The sequence below is a fragment of the Tachyglossus aculeatus genome, chromosome 15 (genome assembly GCF_015852505.1).
Source record: "Tachyglossus aculeatus isolate mTacAcu1 chromosome 15, mTacAcu1.pri, whole genome shotgun sequence".
NCBI classification, from domain to species: domain Eukaryota; kingdom Metazoa; phylum Chordata; class Mammalia; order Monotremata; family Tachyglossidae; genus Tachyglossus; species Tachyglossus aculeatus.
Window position 1 is genome coordinate 26,624,854 of NC_052080.1, and position 18,662 is coordinate 26,643,515.

At 50.7% G+C, this 18,662-nt stretch overlaps 1 protein-coding gene across 1 annotated transcript; it reads left to right on the top strand.

The window, feature by feature from the left end:
• The first annotated feature begins 619 nt into the window (after positions 1 to 619).
• Positions 620 to 14,277, top strand: PXMP4 (peroxisomal membrane protein 4). The gene is made up of 4 exons (XM_038757401.1): positions 620 to 796; positions 8,372 to 8,434; positions 9,537 to 9,735; positions 12,109 to 14,277. The coding sequence occupies exons 1-4, from the start codon at positions 684 to 686 to the stop codon at positions 12,376 to 12,378; spliced, it is 645 nt and encodes a 214-aa protein (XP_038613329.1). The 5' UTR covers positions 620 to 683; the 3' UTR covers positions 12,379 to 14,277.
• The last annotated feature ends 4,385 nt before the right edge of the window (positions 14,278 to 18,662 follow it).

Below are 18,662 nucleotides of genomic sequence, written 5' to 3' on the forward strand. Positions count from 1 at the left end.
CTGGTGTACCCAGTACAGTAAGCGCTCAATAAATACGATTGGATGGATGGATGAATGACGTTATTATTAATAAATATGGATGGATGGTGTACCCAGTACAGTAAGCGCTCAATAAATACGATTGGATGGATGAATGATGTTATTATTAATAAATATGGATGGATGGTGTACACAGTACAGTAAGCGCTCAATAAATATGATTGGATGGATGAATGAATGACGTTATTATTAATAAATATGGATGGCTGGTGTACCCACTTCAGTAAGCGCTCAATAAATACGATTGGATGGATGAATGATGTTATTATTAATAAATATGGATGGCTGGTGTACCCACTACAGTAAGCGCTCAATAAATAGGATTGGATGGATGGATGAGTGAATGAATGACCAGAGGGGCGGCCCTTAGGCACCTGCCAATCTGCCAATCCGTCCGCCGCTGCGGGCGTCCGCTGCGATTGGCTGAGGCCGGGGCGCGGGGCCCGCCCTCCGTCCGCGCGTCGGCCAATGATAGGGCGGTTCCCGCCCGTGCGGTGGGCTCTCGCCTCCTATTGGCCGTGGGCGCCGGAGTGACGGGCGAGGGGCCCAATGGGGGCCGGCGCTGGGAGGGCGGCCCAGTGGGCCTTACGCCCGGCCTGGCCTGCCGGGTGGTACCCGGCTGTGCCCTCTTGTGCCCCGTTGCCATGGCGGCCAGGGGGCATCTGCAGACCCTGCTGTTCGCCGTCAACGTCCTGCTGAGGAAACGGCGATACCAGGCCGCCCTGGCCCTTCTCAAAGGCTTCCGGAACGGATTGGTGTGAGCAGAGGGCGGCCGGGCAAGGGAGGGCAGGGCACCACCCATCCTAACAATCCTCACCCCAATAACCGCCGTGCTTGCCAAGCCCTTCCTATAAGGCTGGCATTTGCTAAGCGCTCACCATGTGCCAAGCACTGTTCTAAAGACTCAATATGACGGCATTTATTAAGCGCTCACTATGTGCCAAGGGTAGACACAGTAATAATAACGGTGGCATTTATTAAGGGCCTACTATTAGGGGAAAGCCACTGAGCAGGGTTTTTTTGCGGAGAAAAGTCGAGTCAAATGATATTATTTAGAGCCAATACCCCAGGAAGACGTGCGGCTAGGGAATAGAGGTTCAAGAGGGGTTTGGATCAGTTGGGGATGAGAGGTTGGGCTGCGGTGATGTCAAATTGCCTGCAGTTTCAATAGAGGAGCCGCAGCCTCTGTACGTTAATGCTGGACCTATAGATAAAAATGCACTATACACTAAGGTGCAGAAGGTTGTGAACAAAGATGAGTCCTCTAGACTGTGAGCCCGTTGGTGGGTAGGGACCGTCTCTGTATGTTGCCAACTTGGACTTCCCAAGCGCTTAGTCCAGTGCTCTGCACACAGTAAGCGCTCAGTAAATACGATTGAGTGAATGAATGAATACTGTCAATCAATCAATCAATCGTATTTATTGAGCGCTTACTGTGAGAAGAGCACTGGATTAAGCGCTTGGGAAGTACAAGTTGGCACCGTATAGAGACGGTCCCTACCCAACAGTGGGCACAGTCTACTATGTGCCAAGCACCGTTCTAAGCGCCAGGGGGGTTACAAGGCGATTAGGTTGTTCCACGGGGGGCCCACAGTCTTCATCCCCACTTTACAGATTGGGATGTAAATAAATAAATATATAAAAATTTATTTATTTTATTTGTACATATTTATTATATTTATTTTATTTTGTGAATGTGTTTTGTTTTGTTGTCCATCTCCCCCTTCTAGACTGTGAGCCCACTGTTGGGTAGGGACCGTCTCTATATGTTGCCAACTTGGACTTCCCAAGCGCTTAGTACAGTGCTCTGCACACAGTAAGCGCTCAATAAATGTGATTGATTGATTGATTAAGCGCTTACTATGTGCCAAGGGTAGGCACAGTAATAATAACGATGACATTTATTAAGGGCCTACTATGTGCCAAGCACCGTTCTAAGCACTAGGAGGGTTACAGGCGATCAGGTTGTCCCACGAGGGGCTCACAGTCTATTCATTCATTCATTCAGTCGTACTTATTGAGCGCTTACTGTGTGCAGAGCACTGTACTAAGCACTTGGGAAGTCCAAGTTGGCAACATATACAGACGGTCCCTACCCAACAGTGGGCTCACAGTCTAGAAGGGGGAGACAGACAACAAAACAAAACATATTAACAAAATAAAATAAATAGAATATGTACAAGTAAAATAAATAGAGTAATAAATACGTACAAACATATATACATCTATATAGGTGCTGTGGGGAAGGGAAGGAGGTAAGGTGGGGGGATGGAGAGGCGGAGGAGGAGGAGAGGAAGGAGGGGGCTCAGTCTGGGATGGCCTCCTGGAGGAGGTCTTCATCCCCATTTTACAAATGGGGATGTAAATAAATAAATATATGAATATTTATTTATTTGTACATATTTATTCTATTTATTTTGTTAATATGTTTTGTTTTGTTTTCTGTCTCCCCCTTGAGTCTACCCCAGCGTTTTAGAATGGTGCTTGGCACATGGTACGCGCTTAACAAATGCCAGCATTATTATTAAAATGGAGATGAAGACTGTGAGCCTCACATGGGACAACGTGATCTGCCCATTGTCTGCTGGGTGACTTTGGGCAAGTCACTTCACTTCTCTGGGCCTTCATCTGTAAAATGGGGATGAAGGCTGTGGGCCCCCCGTGGGACAACCTGATCGCCCTGTAACCTCCCCAGCGCTTAGAACGGTGCTTGGCACATAGTAAGTGCTTAATAAATGCCATCATTATTATTGTGTCTACCCCAGCGTTTTAGAACAGTGCTTGGCACATGGTAAGCGCTTAACAAACACCAGCATTATTATTAAAATGGGGATGAAGAGTGAGCCCGCTGTTGGGTAGGGACCGTCTCTATATGTTGCCGACTTGTACTTGCCAAGCGCTTAGTACAGTGCTGTGCACACAGTAAGCGCTCAGTGAATACTTCTAGACTGTGACCCCACTGTTGGGTAGGGACCGTCTCTATATGTTGCCAACTTGTACTTCCCAAGCGCTTAGTACAGTGCTGTGCACACAGTAAGTGCTCAATAAATACGATTGAATGAATGAATGAATGATGTGTGTGTCTGTATGTGAGCGTATGTATTTGCTTGCATGTGAGGTTCTGTGTACAGGGGGGCTGTGGCCAGTACAGTGCCCTGAAACACAGCAGTCACCATGCCCTGCCCAGAGAAGGGAAGTGACCTGCCCAAGGTCACCCAGCTGACTGTGGGCAGATCAGGTTGTCCCACGTGAGGCTCATTCATTCATTCAATCGTATTTATTGAGCGCTTACTGTGCTAAGTGCTTGGGAAGTACAAGTTGGCAACATATAGAGATGGTCCCTACCCAACAGCAGGCTCACTTTTCATCCCCATTTTAATAATAATGCTGGTATTCGTTAAGCGCTTACCATGTGCCAATCTCTGTTCTAAAGCGCCGGGGTAGATTCAATAATAATGATGGCATTTATTAAGCGCTTACTATGTGCCAAGCACCGTTCTAAGCACTGGGGAGGTGACAAGGCGATCAGGTTGTCCCACGGGGGGCTCACAGTCTTCATCCCCATTTTAATAATAATGCTGGTATTTGTTAAGCGCTTACCATGTGCCAAGCACTGTTCTAAAGCACTAGGGTAGATTCAATAGAATGGCATTTATTAAGCGCTTACTATGTGCCAAGCACCATTCTAAGCACTAGAGAGGTTACAAGGCGATCAGGTTGTCCCACGGGGGGCTCACAGTCCTCATCCCCATTTTACAGATGAAGGCCCAGAGAATAATAATAATGATGGGATTTGTTAAGCGCTTACTATGTGCAAAGCACTGTTCTAAGCGCTGGGGGGAATACAAGGTGATCAAATTGTCCCACGTGGGGCTCACAATCTTAATCCCCATTTTACAGATGAGGTCACTGAGGCTCAGAGAAGTTAAGTGACTTTCCCAAGGTCACACAGCAGACATGTGGCGGAGCTGGGATTCGAACCCATGACCTCTGACTCCAGAGCCCATGCTCTTTCCACTGAGCCACGCTGCTTCTCTAGAGAAGTGAAGTGACTTGCCCAAAGTCACCCAGCTGACAATGGGCAGATCAGGTGGTCCCACGTGGGGCTCACAGTCTTCATCCCCGTTTTAATAATAATGCTGGTATTTGTTAAGCGCCTACTGTGTGCCAAGCACTGTTCTAAGCGGTGGGGGGGATACAAGGTCATCAGATTGTCCCACGTGGGGCTCACAGTCTCAATCCCCATTTTACAGATGAGGGAACTGAGGTCCAGAGAAGTTAAGTGACTTGCCCAAAGTCACACAGCTGAGAAGCGGTGGAGCTGGGATTAGAACCCCTGACCTCTAACTCCCAAGCCTGTGTTCTTTCCAATAAGCCACGCTGCCATTTTGCCAATAAGGTAACTGAGGCACAGAGAAGTTAAGTGACTTGCCCAAAGTCACGCAGCCAACAAGTGGCGGAGCCGGAATTAGAACCCATGACCTCTGACTCCCAAGCCCGTGCTCTTTCCACTGTGCCACACTGCTTCTCTTAAGCGTTAAGCATTTACTCTGCACCAGGCACTGTACTAAGCGCTGGGGTGGATGCGAGCAAATCGGGTTGGACACAGGCCCGGCCCCACCTGGGACGCACAACGTCAATCCCCATTTTACAGATGAGGGAACTGAGGCCCAGTGAAGTGACTTGGCTGAGGTCCCACAGCAGACACGTGGAGGAGGCGGGATTAGAACCCAGGCCCTTCTGTCTCCCAGGCCCGGCCTCTGGCCACTACGCCATCCTGTTTCTCAGCGCTGTTTTAAGCGCCGTGGTAGATGATAATAATAATTGTGCTATTTGTTAAGTACTTCCTATGAGCCAGTTGTGGGCAGGGATTGCCTCTCTTTATTGCTGTACTGTACTTTCCCGAGCGCTTAATACAGTGCGTTGCACACAGTAAGCGCTCAATAAATACGACTGAATGAATGTGCCAGGCACTGTACTAAGCGCTGGGGTGGATGCAAGCAAATCGGGTTGGATACAGTCCCGGTGCCTCGCAGGGCTCACAGTGTCAGCCCCTATTTTACAGGTGAGGTAACTGAGGTGAAGTGACTTGGCCAAGGTCCCACAGCAGGGAAGTGGCGGAATTAGAACCCAGGTCCTCCTGACTCCCAGACTCGTGCTTTCTCTTCTAGGCCCTGCTGCTTCCCATTCTTTCGCCGACCGATCCAGGAACTGGCTCTTCTGGGTGGGGAGTTGAAGTCTCATTGCTCACAGACACGGAAAGAGCCTGGGCGTGGGGGTCAAAGGACCTGGGTTCTAAGGTCGGCTCTGCAACTTACCTGCTGTGTGTCCTTGGGCGAGTTACTTAACTTCTCTGGATCTCGGTTCCCTCACCTGAAAAGTGGGGTTTCAATACCTGTTCTCCTTCTTACTCAGAGCGGGAGGGAGGCCCGTAAGAAAATGATTACCTTGCATCTATCCCAGGGTCAATTATAGTGCTTGGCACATAATGCTTAGCAAATACCATAGTTATTATTATTACTGTGCGCACAACCCATTTCCAGGTGCACCTCCATACATACACACACACTGAGACATGCTCATACATGCACACATACGTGCTGCTGCAATCAATTGTATTGAGCGCCTGCTGTGTGCAGGTCACTGTACTAAGAGCTTGGGAAAGTACAGTGTAACAGGCATACACCGTACCGCAAGAGAAGCAGCGCGGCTCAGTGGAAAGAGCCCGGGCTTTGGAGTCAGAGGTCATGGGTTCAAATCCCTGTGTGACTTTGGGCAAGTCACTTCACTTCTCTGTGCCTCGGTACCTCATCCGTAAAATGGGGATGAAGACCGTGAGCCCCCCATGGGACAACCTGATCACCTCGTAACCTCTCCAGCTCATAGAACAGTGGTTTGCACAAAGTAAGCGCTTAATAAATGCCATTATTATTATTATGATATTTCCTGTGAACAATGAGCGTACATTCTATAGGAGGAGACTTATATTAATAACAATAAATTGTGGGGAGTTTTATAACAATAAATTGTTATTTATAACAATAAATTGTGGGGACATTAATAACCATAAATTAGTGCTGCGGGACTGAGAAGGGGGAAGAATAAAGGGAGCAAGTCAGAGTGACGCAGAAGGGAGTGGAAAAAAAGGAAAAGAGGGCTTAGGGAAGGCCACTTGAAGGAGATGTGCTTTCATTAAGGCTTTGAAGCGGGGAGAGTAGTGAGATGAGGTAGGAGGGGGCAAAGTTATTGAGTGCTTTAAAGCCAATGGTAAGGAGTGTCTGTTTGATGTGGAGATGGATGGGCGACCACTGGAGGGTCTTGAGGAGTGGGGAAAGATGGACTGAATGTGTTTGTAGAAAAGGCCCCGGGCAGCAGAGTGAAATTTGGATCGGAGCGAGGGGAGACAGGAGGCAGGGAGGTCAGTAAGGAGGCTGATACAATAATCAAGGCGGGATAGGATAAGTGCTTGAATTAATGTGGTGGGGGTTTGGATGGAGAGAAAAGGGCGGATTTTAGCGAAGTTACGAAGGTCAACCCGAAAGGATTTTGCAGTGGATTGAATGCGTGGGTTGAATGAGAGAGAGGATAATGCCAAGGTTATGGGCTCGTGAGACAGGAAGGTTGGTGGTGCCGTCTACAGTGATGGGAAATCCAGGGGAAGGACAGGGTTTGGGTGGGAAGATGAGTTCTGTTTCGGACATGTTAAGTTTGAGGTGAAGATAGGACATCCGAGTAAAGATGTATTGAAGGCAGGAGGAAATGCACTATTGCAGAGAGGGAGAGAGATCGGGTCTGGACATAGAGATTTGGGAATCCTCTGCGTAGGTGTGGCGTAGGTGTGGTAGTTGAAGCCACGGGAGCAAATGAGTTCTCCAGGGGAGTGGGGGTAGATTGAAGAGTAGAAGGGGACCCAGAACGGAACCGTAAGAGACACCCACAGTTAGGGGTGGGAGGCAGAAGAGGACCCCGTGAAAGAGATTGGGAATGAGCGGCTAGAGAGATAGGAGGAGAACCAGGAGAGGACAGTGTCAGTGAAGCCGAGGTTGGATGATGTTTGATTTTGATAACGTTTGCGGGGATTAGTGGCACCACTAGAACCGATAAATGGTATTTACTGAGTGCTTAGCTTCCTGTGTGCAGAGTGCGTTCCTAGCACTTGGGAGAGTACACTAAAATTGAGTCGACAGACATGATCCCTGCCCTGATGGAGCTTAAAATCTAGTGGACTGGTAGATACCCCCTCAAGGACTGTCCTTTCAGCCCCTGTAGGTCGTGGTCCTTAAGGTCAGCCGCTGGTCCAGTCTTGCACTTTAATCACCTGCGGGAGAGCTGCTAGATGCCCCCCATCCCTCATACCTCCCTGGCCACCGCCTCATCGGGCCCTCCCGAAGCAGGGCCAGGGCTCGAGGCGGATGGGAGGCGAGAGCTGGTTGTCCTGAACCTTGGTTTGTTTGTAATTGGGAGATCAGGCAAGGTGAGCTTCAGCCACTAATGGAACATCTGGCTGTACTCCCTCCTGCACTGTATTGACCTGCCTGCCGCTTGGCTTGAAAGTCAGCCAGGGACATTGGTGGCCTGGGGCAAAATCAGTGCAACGACCGGGTCAGCAGAAACGAAAGGACCGGGTTCGGTATGTTGCCAACTTGTACTTCCCAAGCGCTTAGTCCAGTGCTCTGCACACAGTAAGCGCTCAATAAATACGACTGAATGAATGAACTTGGATTCCAAGTCTGCCGGGAAGATTTGGCTTAATGGCACTCCCTAGTACCTCTGTGTGAGGTCGGTCTGGAATGGGTGAGAGGAAAGGGGAGCCAGCGGTACGATAGGCCACAATTTCGTATCTCACAAATGCCCTCTTATTGGTAAATGTTCCCCAAGTCTCTGCTTTCTCATTTTATACCAGTTCTCTGTGTTCTCTCGAGTCGCCGCTTATTTGATGTGATTCGGATATTTTTCTCTGCCATCCCCCTGTGTGTGCGAGTGGGGCTGCGGCCACCAGCTCGGAACCCTCGGTCCTGTCTGCAGTTGGGACACAGGCCCGGTGTCCCTTGCTGTCCTATTCTTCATTATAGAACATATCAAGAGGCAAGAGATCTTGCCGTATAGGACTTTCTTTCACTTGGAAATCCTGACATCTCTGGTCCGAGAGGGAGGTGGGAAGCCTAAGTGAGTGTTCAGTGAAGTCAGAGGTGAACAGCTGGAGTACAAAGCAGCCTGGCCATGATGAGATGCCCATCACGACGAGTTCTTCACCTCTTCAGCTGCACAGCCAGAGGTCAGCTCTAGAAAAAACTCTTTCTGTTTTCAGTAATGTATTTTTTTTTTCTCCTAGCTACGGGGCCAAAATCAGAGCTCCTCACGCGTTGGTGATGACGTTCCTCTTCAGGAGTGGAAGGTACCTGCGGCCCGTCTCTCATTTTCCTCGTGGTAGGGCGGGTGGGCGGGCGTGGTAGCCTGGCCACAACCGTAACTTGGAGTCCGGGAGGGAAGGGGCTGCCCAGCGCCGACGGTGTCGGCAGTGATCGAGAACAGCAGGGGTGGGGCCAGGTGATGTTGCAGCCGCCAGCAGGCCGGCCAAGTCCAAATTAGCACGCTGGAATTTATTGAGTGCCCAGTGGGTGCTTGAGAAAATACCACCCCAAGAAGGAAACCGTTCCTGCCCACAAACAGCCTCCGCTCTATCGAGAAGCAGCTCTGATCTCCGCTGGCAACGCCAAGTCGGTGAAAGCCGGAGACCCTGGGGAGCGCTCGGGGTGAGGTGAAGGGTCAGTCCTCACGATAAACTGGGCATCCGCTTGGGCTTCTGGAAGATCCTCAGGCAGCCTGTGATCTAATGGAAAAGCTGGGAAAGTGTAGAGTCCGAGCTAATCAGAGCACCCAAATCTATAAAGGATAATCCGCCAAGTGGATAGGTCACCTCCAGATAACGGAGAGCCACTTACATGGCAGAGTGTGAGGAGCACGCACCGTTTACACGGCCTTACTCACGGGGATCTGCAGGTGTCGGCCCAAAATGTCAGATGGGGCTGGGTCAGGGAACTGCCTTTGTGGAGGTGGGGTGGATACACGTGGGTGACCTGTAGGTGGGTGACGTACGGGCATGCGTGGCTGATCTGTGGGCACGTGTTCTTGGACTGCACTGTGTGAGTCCTGGCAAGTGCTTGGCGATAAGAGCGTAAGCCGACCCCCGTCCTGGGGAAGCAGTCTTCCTTGTGAGCAGCCTTGTCCAACTGACAGCCCCCTGTCTGCCCCCAGCTTCCTAGGATGGCAGCAGGAAAGGGATGTTGGAAACCCGGTCCGCCGGACCGGTCGCTCCGGGTCCCAGCCGGGGGCGAGGCCAGCAGCTCCAGAATCTGAGCTGGAGTTCCCGGCTCCAGTGTCAGGTTCACTCACGCGTAACAGCCGCACCACAGTTTGGGCCCCAGGGTGACCTGTTCTGGGCTCTCGGTGAACCGATCCCGAGAGAACCGATGTGACGGCGTGTCCTCTCTCCGCAGCCTGCGCGAGAAGCTCAAAGCCATCGCCCAGGCCACGTACACACACTCCCGGAACCTGGCGTGCTTCGTGTTCACGTACAAGGGGCTGTGCGCCCTGCAGTCTCGGATGCAGGGGCAGAAGTCCCAGCTGCACTCTTTCCTGGCAGCTTGTGTCGGGGGCTGGCTGGTGTTTGGAGCAAACAACAATATCAACAGTCAGGTGAGCGGTCCGTGATCTCACCTCCGGAGGCAAGGGCCCCTTCCTGCCGCGGAGTGGTCTCCCAGATGGGCCAGTCCAGCTGAGGGCCGGGCAGGAGAGGTGGGGTGTGTCAAGTCCTGTTCTAAGCCCTGGGGTCATAATAATGGGAATAATAATTGTGATATTTGCTAAGTGCTTACGAAGTGCCAGGGGCCGTTCTAAGCGCTGGGGTGGATACGAGTAAATCGGAGTGTCCCACATGGGGTTCACAAGTCTTAATCCCCATTTTGCGGACGAGGTGACCGAGGTACAGAGAAGTGAAGTGACTCGGCCTAGGTCACACAGCAATCAATCAATCAATCAATCAATCGTATTTATTGAGCGCTTACTATGTGCAGAGCACTGTACTAAGCGCTTGGGAAGTACAAATTGGCATCACATAGAGACAGTCCCTACCCGATAGTGGGCTCACAGTCTAAAAGGGGGAGACAGAGAACAGAACCAAACATACCAACAAAATAAAATAAGTAGGATAGAAATGTACAAGTAAAATAAATAAATAAATAAATAAACAGAGTAATAAATATGTACAACCATATATACATATATACAGGTGCTGTGGGGAGGGGAAGGCGGTAAGGCGGGGGGATGGAGAGGGGGACGAGGGGGAGAGGAAAGAAGGGGCTCAATCTGGGAAGGCCTCCTGGAGGAGGTGAGCTCTCAGCAGGGCCTTGAAGGGAGGAAGAGAGCTAGCTTGGCGGATGGGCAGAGGGAGGGCATTCCAGGCCCGGGGGATGACGTGGGCCAGGGGTCGATGGCGGGACAGGCGAGAGCGAGGTACAGTGAGGAGATTAGTGGTGGAGGAGCGGAGGGTGCGGGCTGGGCAGTAGAAGGAGAGAAGGGAGGTGAGGTAGGAGGGGGCGAGGTGATGGAGAGCCTTGAAGCCCAGGGTGAGGAGTTTCTGCCTGATGCGCAGATTGATCGGTAGCCATTGGAGGTTTTTGAGGAGGGGAGTGATATGTCCAGAGCGTTTCTGGACAAAGATAATCCGGGCAGCAGCATGAAGTATGGATTGAAGTGGAGAGAGACACGAGGATGGGAGATCAGAGAGAAGGCTAGTGCAGTAGTCCAGACGGGATAGGATGAGAGCTTGAATTAGCAGGGTAGCGGTTTGGATGGAGAGGAAAGGGCGGATCTTGGCAATGTTGCGGAGCTGAGACCGGCAGGTTTTGGTGACGGCTTGGATGTGAGGCGTGAATGAGAGAGCGGAGTCGAGGATGACACCAAGGTTGCGGGCTTGTGAGACGGGAAGGATGGTAGTGCCGTCAACAGAGATGGGAAAGTCAGGGAGAGGACAAGGTTTGGGAGGGAAGACAAGGAGCTCAGTCTTCGACATGTTGAGCTTTAGGTGGCGGGCGGACATCCAGATGGAGATGTCCTGAAGGCAGGAGGAGATGCGAGCCTGGAGGGAGGGGGAGAGAGCAGGGGCAGAGATGTAGATCTGGGTGTCATCAGCGTAGAGGTGATAGTTGAAGCCGTGGGAGCGAATGAGGTCACCAAGGGAGTGAGTGTAGATTGAGAACAGAAGGGGACCAAGCACTGAACCTTGGGGAACTCCCACAGTAAGAGGATGGGAGGGGGAGGAGGAGCCTGCAAAAGAGACTGAGAAAGAACGACCGGAGAGATAAGAGGAGAACCAGGAGAGGACGGAGTCTGTGAAGCCAAGGTCAGATAACGTGTTGAGGAGAAGGGGGTGGTCCACAGTGTCAAAGGCAGCTGAGAGGTCGAGGAGGATTAGGACAGAGTATGAGCCGTTGGATTTGGCAAGCAGGAGGTCAGCAGACACCTGGCGGAGCGGGGATTAGAACCCAGGTCCTTCTGACTCCCGGCGCCGTGCTGTATCCACTAGGCCACACTGCTTCTCTGTAGATACACGTCCCTGGACCACATGGGGCTCAGCCTAAGGAGAATGGATGTTTACTCCCCATTTTGCGGTTGAGGAAACTGAGGCTCAGGAGAGTGAAGTGACTTGCCCCGCGGTCAGGCAGCAGGCAAATGGCAGAGCTGGGTTTTAGAACCCAGGTCCCCTGACGTTCAAGCCTGTGCTCTTTCCACTTGGCCCCGCTGCTTCTGTAGTTTTGCCGCCAGCCCACTCTATGACCTCGGGCCTCCGCTTCTCAGTTTCCGCACCTGAAAGGGTGGGGGGATAAGACCCTGACCCTCCAGCTCTCCCACCCTCTGACCGTGAGCCACGGCAACAGAGAGACTGTGTGTTTAGCCCCGTATCAGGAACGGCGTTGGCGCCCAGCAAGTCCCCAAGTGAAACGGGAGTGGGGAGGATCCCAGGCAGCGTGGACTTCTCTGAGGGCTCTCTCTGCTTTCTCCTCTTGGCAGATAAACATGTACCTACTGTCACGCGTCCTGTTCGGGTTGTCCCGGCTGGCCGTGGACCAGGGCTACATCCCGGAGCCCAAGCGCGACCCCTTCCCCCTGTTTGCGGCTGTGGTGTGGGGGCTTGTGCTCTGGCTGTTTGAGTACCACCGGACCACCCTCCAGCCGTCCCTCCAGTCCTCCATGACCTACCTGTACGACGACAGCAACGTCTGGCATGACCTATCCGACTTCCTCCTCTATAACAAGAGCAGCCCTCCTGCAGGGAAGTAACACTGCACCCCCCCAACCCCTCTCCCCCCAGCCCAGACCCCCCAAAAACTGGACCACGGGGAGTTCTTGTCCGAAAAGGGTAAAAAGCAAAGTGTGCTTGTTTGTTTCTTGGTACTCACATGGCATAACCACATCCTCTTGTCGGTGTTCTGGGCTGCTCTGTGAATGGCCCTCCCTCCCTCCGGGACTTGGGCCTACACTGTAACCCGTGACAACTGTCTGCTGTCCAGAACACCCCCCGCCCAACACTCAGTGCCTTGTCCAGACCCGCTCCCTTCTTCACTACCAGCCAACGTGGTATCGTTGGTTGTCTCGGGCTCCCAGAGCGCGTTTCCGTAGCCCACGGGGTTGCTTTGTAGTCTTTTGGCTTCTGATAGGTGGAAGTTCCCTACGGCAGTGTTGTGGGATGTGGGGGTTTGCCTGGTGGGCAGGACAGACGGCCTCCACAGTCTAGGTGAGCAGTGGGAATGGCCCACTGGGAAATGCCCTCTCGAGGGCCTTCTCTCTCCTGAGGAGCCTGGAGTGACTTGCGCGCTCTCCATGCATCCGGCTGACCCTCCGTCCATGGAGAAGACCCCTGGGCTCCTCGACGCTGTCTTTGTGGTGCCGGAGAGAGGGGTCGATGCGTGAGGCCTCTCCAGTGACCGCCTGGGCGCTTCCCTGTGCTCTGACAGCCTGGGGATTTGGGGAAGGGAGAGCAGGAGGGGACACTCCCTTCTACATGCCTCTGCTACCCCCAGGAAACAGAACCAAGCTGCGGGTGTGGCTTCTCGCTGGACTGGAGCCTAGATATTCCCAGTGTGGGAAAGGCCCTGCTGCCGGGGCCCAGTCTTTGATGACCCCTGACCACCCCTCCCAGGGTGGTGGGCCACAGTGGGGAGCTGGGCCGGCGCCGTCGTCTTGGTCTTCACCCCACCTGTTAGCCAGTGACTTTTCAGGATTCACACTGGGCCCTTCTACCCCGCGGACCCCACGGGGTGGTTCTTGGGTGAGAAACCTTCCCCACTGCCGGCACGGCCCTAACGGTCACTCCCTTGATTCCACAGCCAGCAGTAGAACCCGGGTTTGCCAGTTTCCAGAGCCGCACTCTTTCCCCTAGAACCCCAGCAGGGCAAAATGGGTGCCCTGTGAAGGGATTACTGTCCCGATAAACAGGGATAACCAGCGTCAACACTTGGGAAAACAGAAGGGCTTTCTGCACCAGCTAAGGTGTTGATATTTTTTTGACTCCCTGTTTCTTATGCGACTAGTTCCACACTATCCGAGGAACCGCAGAGGGATACGTCCCTTGATAATCAGAGTATCTTTTTGGTCTCAACTGCCAAGACTGTACCGAGAGGTCAAGCCAGCACATATGCATCTATCAAGGTGGGATGCAGCTTCGCTTCCCAGCCACCCCACCCTCCCAACATCATACCTCATTTCTCCAAGAGGTGAAAATTTAATCATGCAGTTGCATTGTTTTTGGAACATATTTTCTTTTTCATTATTCATTTACTATCACGAGAAAACAAACTCACCAACTATAATATCGGAACAGGTAACAAAAAAATCAAACCATCTACCCACTAGCCCCTACATTCCCATTGAGCCACTGGTGATAACACTATTTTTCCCATTTTTCCAGCAGCTCACCTTCTGACTGCGTACCTCGCCTGCCTCTTGCTTGCCTCCCCTCACTCTCACCAACCCCAGGCCCAAAGTGGCCTCCCACCTCCTAGTCTTCCTGACCACAGCTCAATCTCTTCCCATCTTCCAAGCCCTCCTGAAATTCCCCTTCCTTCAGGAAGCCTCTCTTGAATAATTCACCGCACTCTAATTGCATCAAACCACCACCCCTTAGCACTTATATATTTAATCCTATTACTTCTCCTCAGTATAAATTTGTTTTAATTTGGATTTTCATGTGAACCTTCATTTATTCTGCCATTTCATCACGGTGAGTTTCAACTCTTTTGTTACATCCTACATACCCTGCTTGTAAATGGTTTTTGTCTGTGCCCCTTTTTAAGATTGTGAAGTCTGAGGGCAGGCTGAGTGTCTTGCTTCTGTTCTCTCCCAAGCACTCAGCACCGGATTTTGCACTCTTTAAGTGCTCAGTAAATACCACTGATTTATTGACTGATTGATTCTCTAGGCTAGGAAGATCTGCAGGTTGGAAAGGGGTGATAGGGCTGAGGTTTTAAATCCTCAGAGCCTGAGGGAGATCCTGGGCTGAGGGGAGGCTGAGTGCTGGGGTGAAGAGGTCCCACAGGCGTGGGGTTGGGAGGGGTCAAAAAAGGGTTTCTTAGGCTAAGGAGGAACTTAAATTGAATGATGATGATGATAATGGCATTTATTAAGCGCTTACTATGTGCAAAACACTGTTCTAAGCGCTGATGGGTCCCCTAGGCTGAAGGTGGGTTTTGAGGTGAAGGGGCCCCCCTAGACTGAGGTGGGCGATGGAGAAGCAGTGTGGCTTACCAAAAAGAGCCCGGGCTCGGGAGCCAGAGGTCGTGGGTTCTAATCCCGGCCCTGCCACTTGTCCGCTGTGTGACTTTGAGCGAGTCACTTCACTTCTCTGTGCCTGTTACCTCATCTGTAAAATGGGGGTGAAGACTGTGAGCCCCACGTGGGACAACCTAATTACCTTGGAACTACACGCTGGAGAAGCAGCGTGGCCCTACGGCAAGAGCCCGGGCTTGGGAGTCCGAGGCCATGGGTTCAAATCCCAGCTCCGCCACATGTCTGCTGTGTGACCTTGGGCAAGTCACTTAACTACTCTGAACCTCAGTGACCTCATTTGTAAAGTGGGGAAGAAGACTGTGAGCCCCCTGTGCGACAACCTGATCACCTTGTATCCTCCCCAGCGCTTAGAATAGTGCTTTGCACCTAATAAGTGCTTAATAAATGCCATCATTATTATTACCTCAGTGCTTGGCACATTGTAAGCGCTTAACAAATGTACCTAGAACAGTGTTTCGCACCTAATACAGTGTGGCTCAGTGGAAAGAGCCCAGGCTTTGGAGTCAGAGGTCATGGGTTCAAATCCCGGCTCCACCAACTGTCAGCTGTGTCAAGTCAATCAATCAATCGTATTTATTGAGCGCTTACTGTGTGCAGAGCACTGTACTAAGCACTTGGGAAGTACAAGTTGGCAACATATAGAGACAATCCCTACCCAACAGTGGGCTCACTGTCGAAAACTTCTCTGGGGCTCAGCTGCCTCATCTGTAAAATGGGGATTAAAACTGTGAGCCCCCCGTGGGACAACCTGATCACCTTGTAACCTCCCCAGCGCTTAGCACAGTGCTTGGCACATAATAAGCACTTAACAAATACCATCATTATTAATTATTATTAATAATAATAATAGCTTAACAAATGTGCTTAGAACAGTGCTTCGCACCTAATAAGTGCTTCAGATGCCATCGTAGCACTGGACTTGGTAATATGGTTCTTCTCACTATGTGCGAACCACCGTTCTAAGCCCTGGGGTAGATACAAGTGAGCTTGGACCCAAGCAGCGTGGCTCAGTGGAAAGAGCCCGGGCTTTGAAGTCAGAGGTCATGGGTTCAAATCCCGGCTCTGCCAACTGTCAGCTGTGTGACTTTGGGCAAGTAACTTAATTTCTCTGGGCCTCTGTTCCCTCATCTGTAAAATGGGGATGAAGACTGTGAGCCCCCCTGTGGGACAATCTGATCACTTTGTAACCTCCCCAGCGCTTAGAACAGTGCTTTGCACATAGGAAGCGCTTAAATACCATTATTATTATTAATAGCTTAGCAAATGTGCTTAGAACAGTGCTTCACACCTAATAAAGCGCTTCAAATAATAATAATAATAATGGTATTTGTTAAGCGCTTATTAGGTGCGAAGCACTGTCCCGCATTTGTTAAGCGCTTACTTTGTGCCAAGCACGGAGGTAATAATAATGTTGGTGCTTAGAACAGCACTTGGCACACAGCGTTGAACAAATGCCATTATTATTATTATAGAAGTAAAGCACGGAGGTAATAATAATGATGGTGCTTAGAACAGTGCTTGGCACACAGCGCTGAACAAATGCCATTATTATTATTATAGAAGTAAAGCACGGAGGTAATAATAATGATGGCGCTTAGAACAGTACTTGGCACATAGTAAGCACTTCAAATAATAATAATAATGGTATTTGTTAAGCGCTTACTATGTGCCAAGCACTGTTCTAAGTACCATCATTATTATTACCTCCGTGCTTGGCACATAGTAAGCGCTTAACAAATACCATTATTATTATTATTTGAAGTGCTTACTATGTGCCAAGTACTGTTCTAAGCGCCATCATTATTATGACCTCTGTGCTTGGCCCATAGTAAGCGCTTAACAAATACCATTATTATTATTATTTGAAGCGCTTACTATGGCCCAAGCACTGTTCTAAGCGCCCTCATTATTATGACCTCCGTGCTTGGCCCATAGTAAGCGCTTACCAAATGCGGGACAGTGCTCTGCACATAATAAGCGCCGAATCAATGCCATTATTCACATTTTTAGACTGTGAGCCCACTGTTGGGTAGGGACCGTCTCTATGTGTTGCCGACTTGTACTTCCCAAGCACTTAGTCCAGTGCTCTGCACACAGTAAGCACTCAATAAATACGATTGATTATAGAGAAGCAGCGTGGCTCACTGGAAAGAGCCCAGGCTTTGGAGCCGGAGGTCATGGGTTCAAATCCCGGCTCCACCAATTGTCAGCTGTGTGACTTTGGCCAAGTCACTTCTCTGGGCCTCAGTTCCCTCATCTGTAAAATGCGGATGAAGACTGTGAGCCCCCCGAGGGACAACCTGATCACCTTGTAACCTCCCCAGCGCTTAGAACAGTGCTTTGCTCATAGGAAGCACTTAAATACCATTATTATTATTATTATTAATAGCTTAACAAATGTGCTTAGAACAGTGCTTCACACCTAATAAGCGCTTCAGATAATAATGGTATTTGTTAAGTGCTTATTAGGTGCGAAGCACTGTCCTGCATTTGTTAAGCGCTTACTATGTGCCAAGCACGGAGGTAATAATAATGTTGGTGCTTAGAACAGTGCTTGGCACACAGCGCTGAACAAATGCCATTATTATTATTATAGAAGTGAAGCACGGAGGTAATGATAATGATGGCACTTAGAACAGTGCTTGGCACATAGTAAGCGCTTCAAATAATAATAATAATAATGGTATTTGTTAAGCGCTTACTATGGGCCAAGCACTGTTCTAAGCACCATCATTATTATGACCTCCGTGCTTGGCCCATAGTAAGCGCTTAGCAAATGCGGGACAGTGCTCCGCACATAATAAGCGCCGAATCAATGCCATTATTCTTATTTTTAGACTGTGAGCCCACTGTTGGGCAGGGCCCGTCTCTATGTGTTGCCGACTTGTACTTCCCAAGCGCTTAGTCCAGTGCCCTGCACGCAGTAAGCGCTCAATAAATACGATTGACTGATTACAGAGAAGCAGCGTGGCTCACTGGAAAGAGCCCAGGCTTTGGAGCCGGAGGTCATGGGTTCAAATCCCGACTCCACCAATTGTCAGCTGTGTGACTTTGGGCAAGTCACTTCTCTGGGCCTCAGTTCCCTCAGCTGTAAAATGGGGATGAAGACTGTGAGCCCCCCGAGGGACAACCTGATCACCTTGTAATCAATCCACCAATCAATCATATTTATTGAGCGCTTACTATGTGCAGAGCACTGTACTAAGCGCTTGGGAAGTACAAAGTGGCAACATATAGAGACGGCCCCTACTCAACAAATTGTGTTGCCAATTTGTACTTCCCAAGCGCTTAGTACAGTGCTCTGCACATAGTAAGCGCACAATAAATACGATTGATTGATTGGGCTCACAGTCTAAAAGGGGGAGAGAGAGGACAAAACCAAACGTACTAACAAAATCAAATAAATAGAATGGATATGTACAAGTAAAATAAATAAATAAACCTCCCCAGCGCTCAGAACAGGGCTTTGCACATAGTCAAGCGCCTAATAAACACCATCATTATTATTATAGAAGCAAAGTTCCGCGGGGTCCTCAGCCGGGCTGGAGGGGAAAAAAAAAAAAAAGGGGGGGGGGAGTAGCGGGCGGGCTTCCGGTCGCGGGGCGCGCTGATTGGCCCCCGCCGCCCGCCGCGTTGCCGCGGCCAATCAGCGCGTGGCTCGCCGGCGTCGCCGGGTAGCGATGGGGGGCCGGCCAGCCAATGGGCGCGCCGCTCGCCGGCTCGTGCTCGTTTCGCGGCAAAAAGGATTTGGCGCCTAAAAAAGTGTCCGGGCTGCTCGG

Bases quoted from the DNA above. Each gene is read 5' to 3' on its own strand.
- PXMP4 (XM_038757401.1), top strand. From the start codon at position 684: ATGGCGGCCAGGGGGCATCTGCAGACCCTGCTGTTCGCCGTCAACGTC. The intron at 797-8,371 runs GTGAGCAGAGGG...TTTTTCTCCTAG, and splicing joins GGCTTCCGGAACGGATTGGT to CTACGGGGCCAAAATCAGAG. The intron at 8,435-9,536 runs GTACCTGCGGCC...CTCTCTCCGCAG, and splicing joins TTCCTCTTCAGGAGTGGAAG to CCTGCGCGAGAAGCTCAAAG.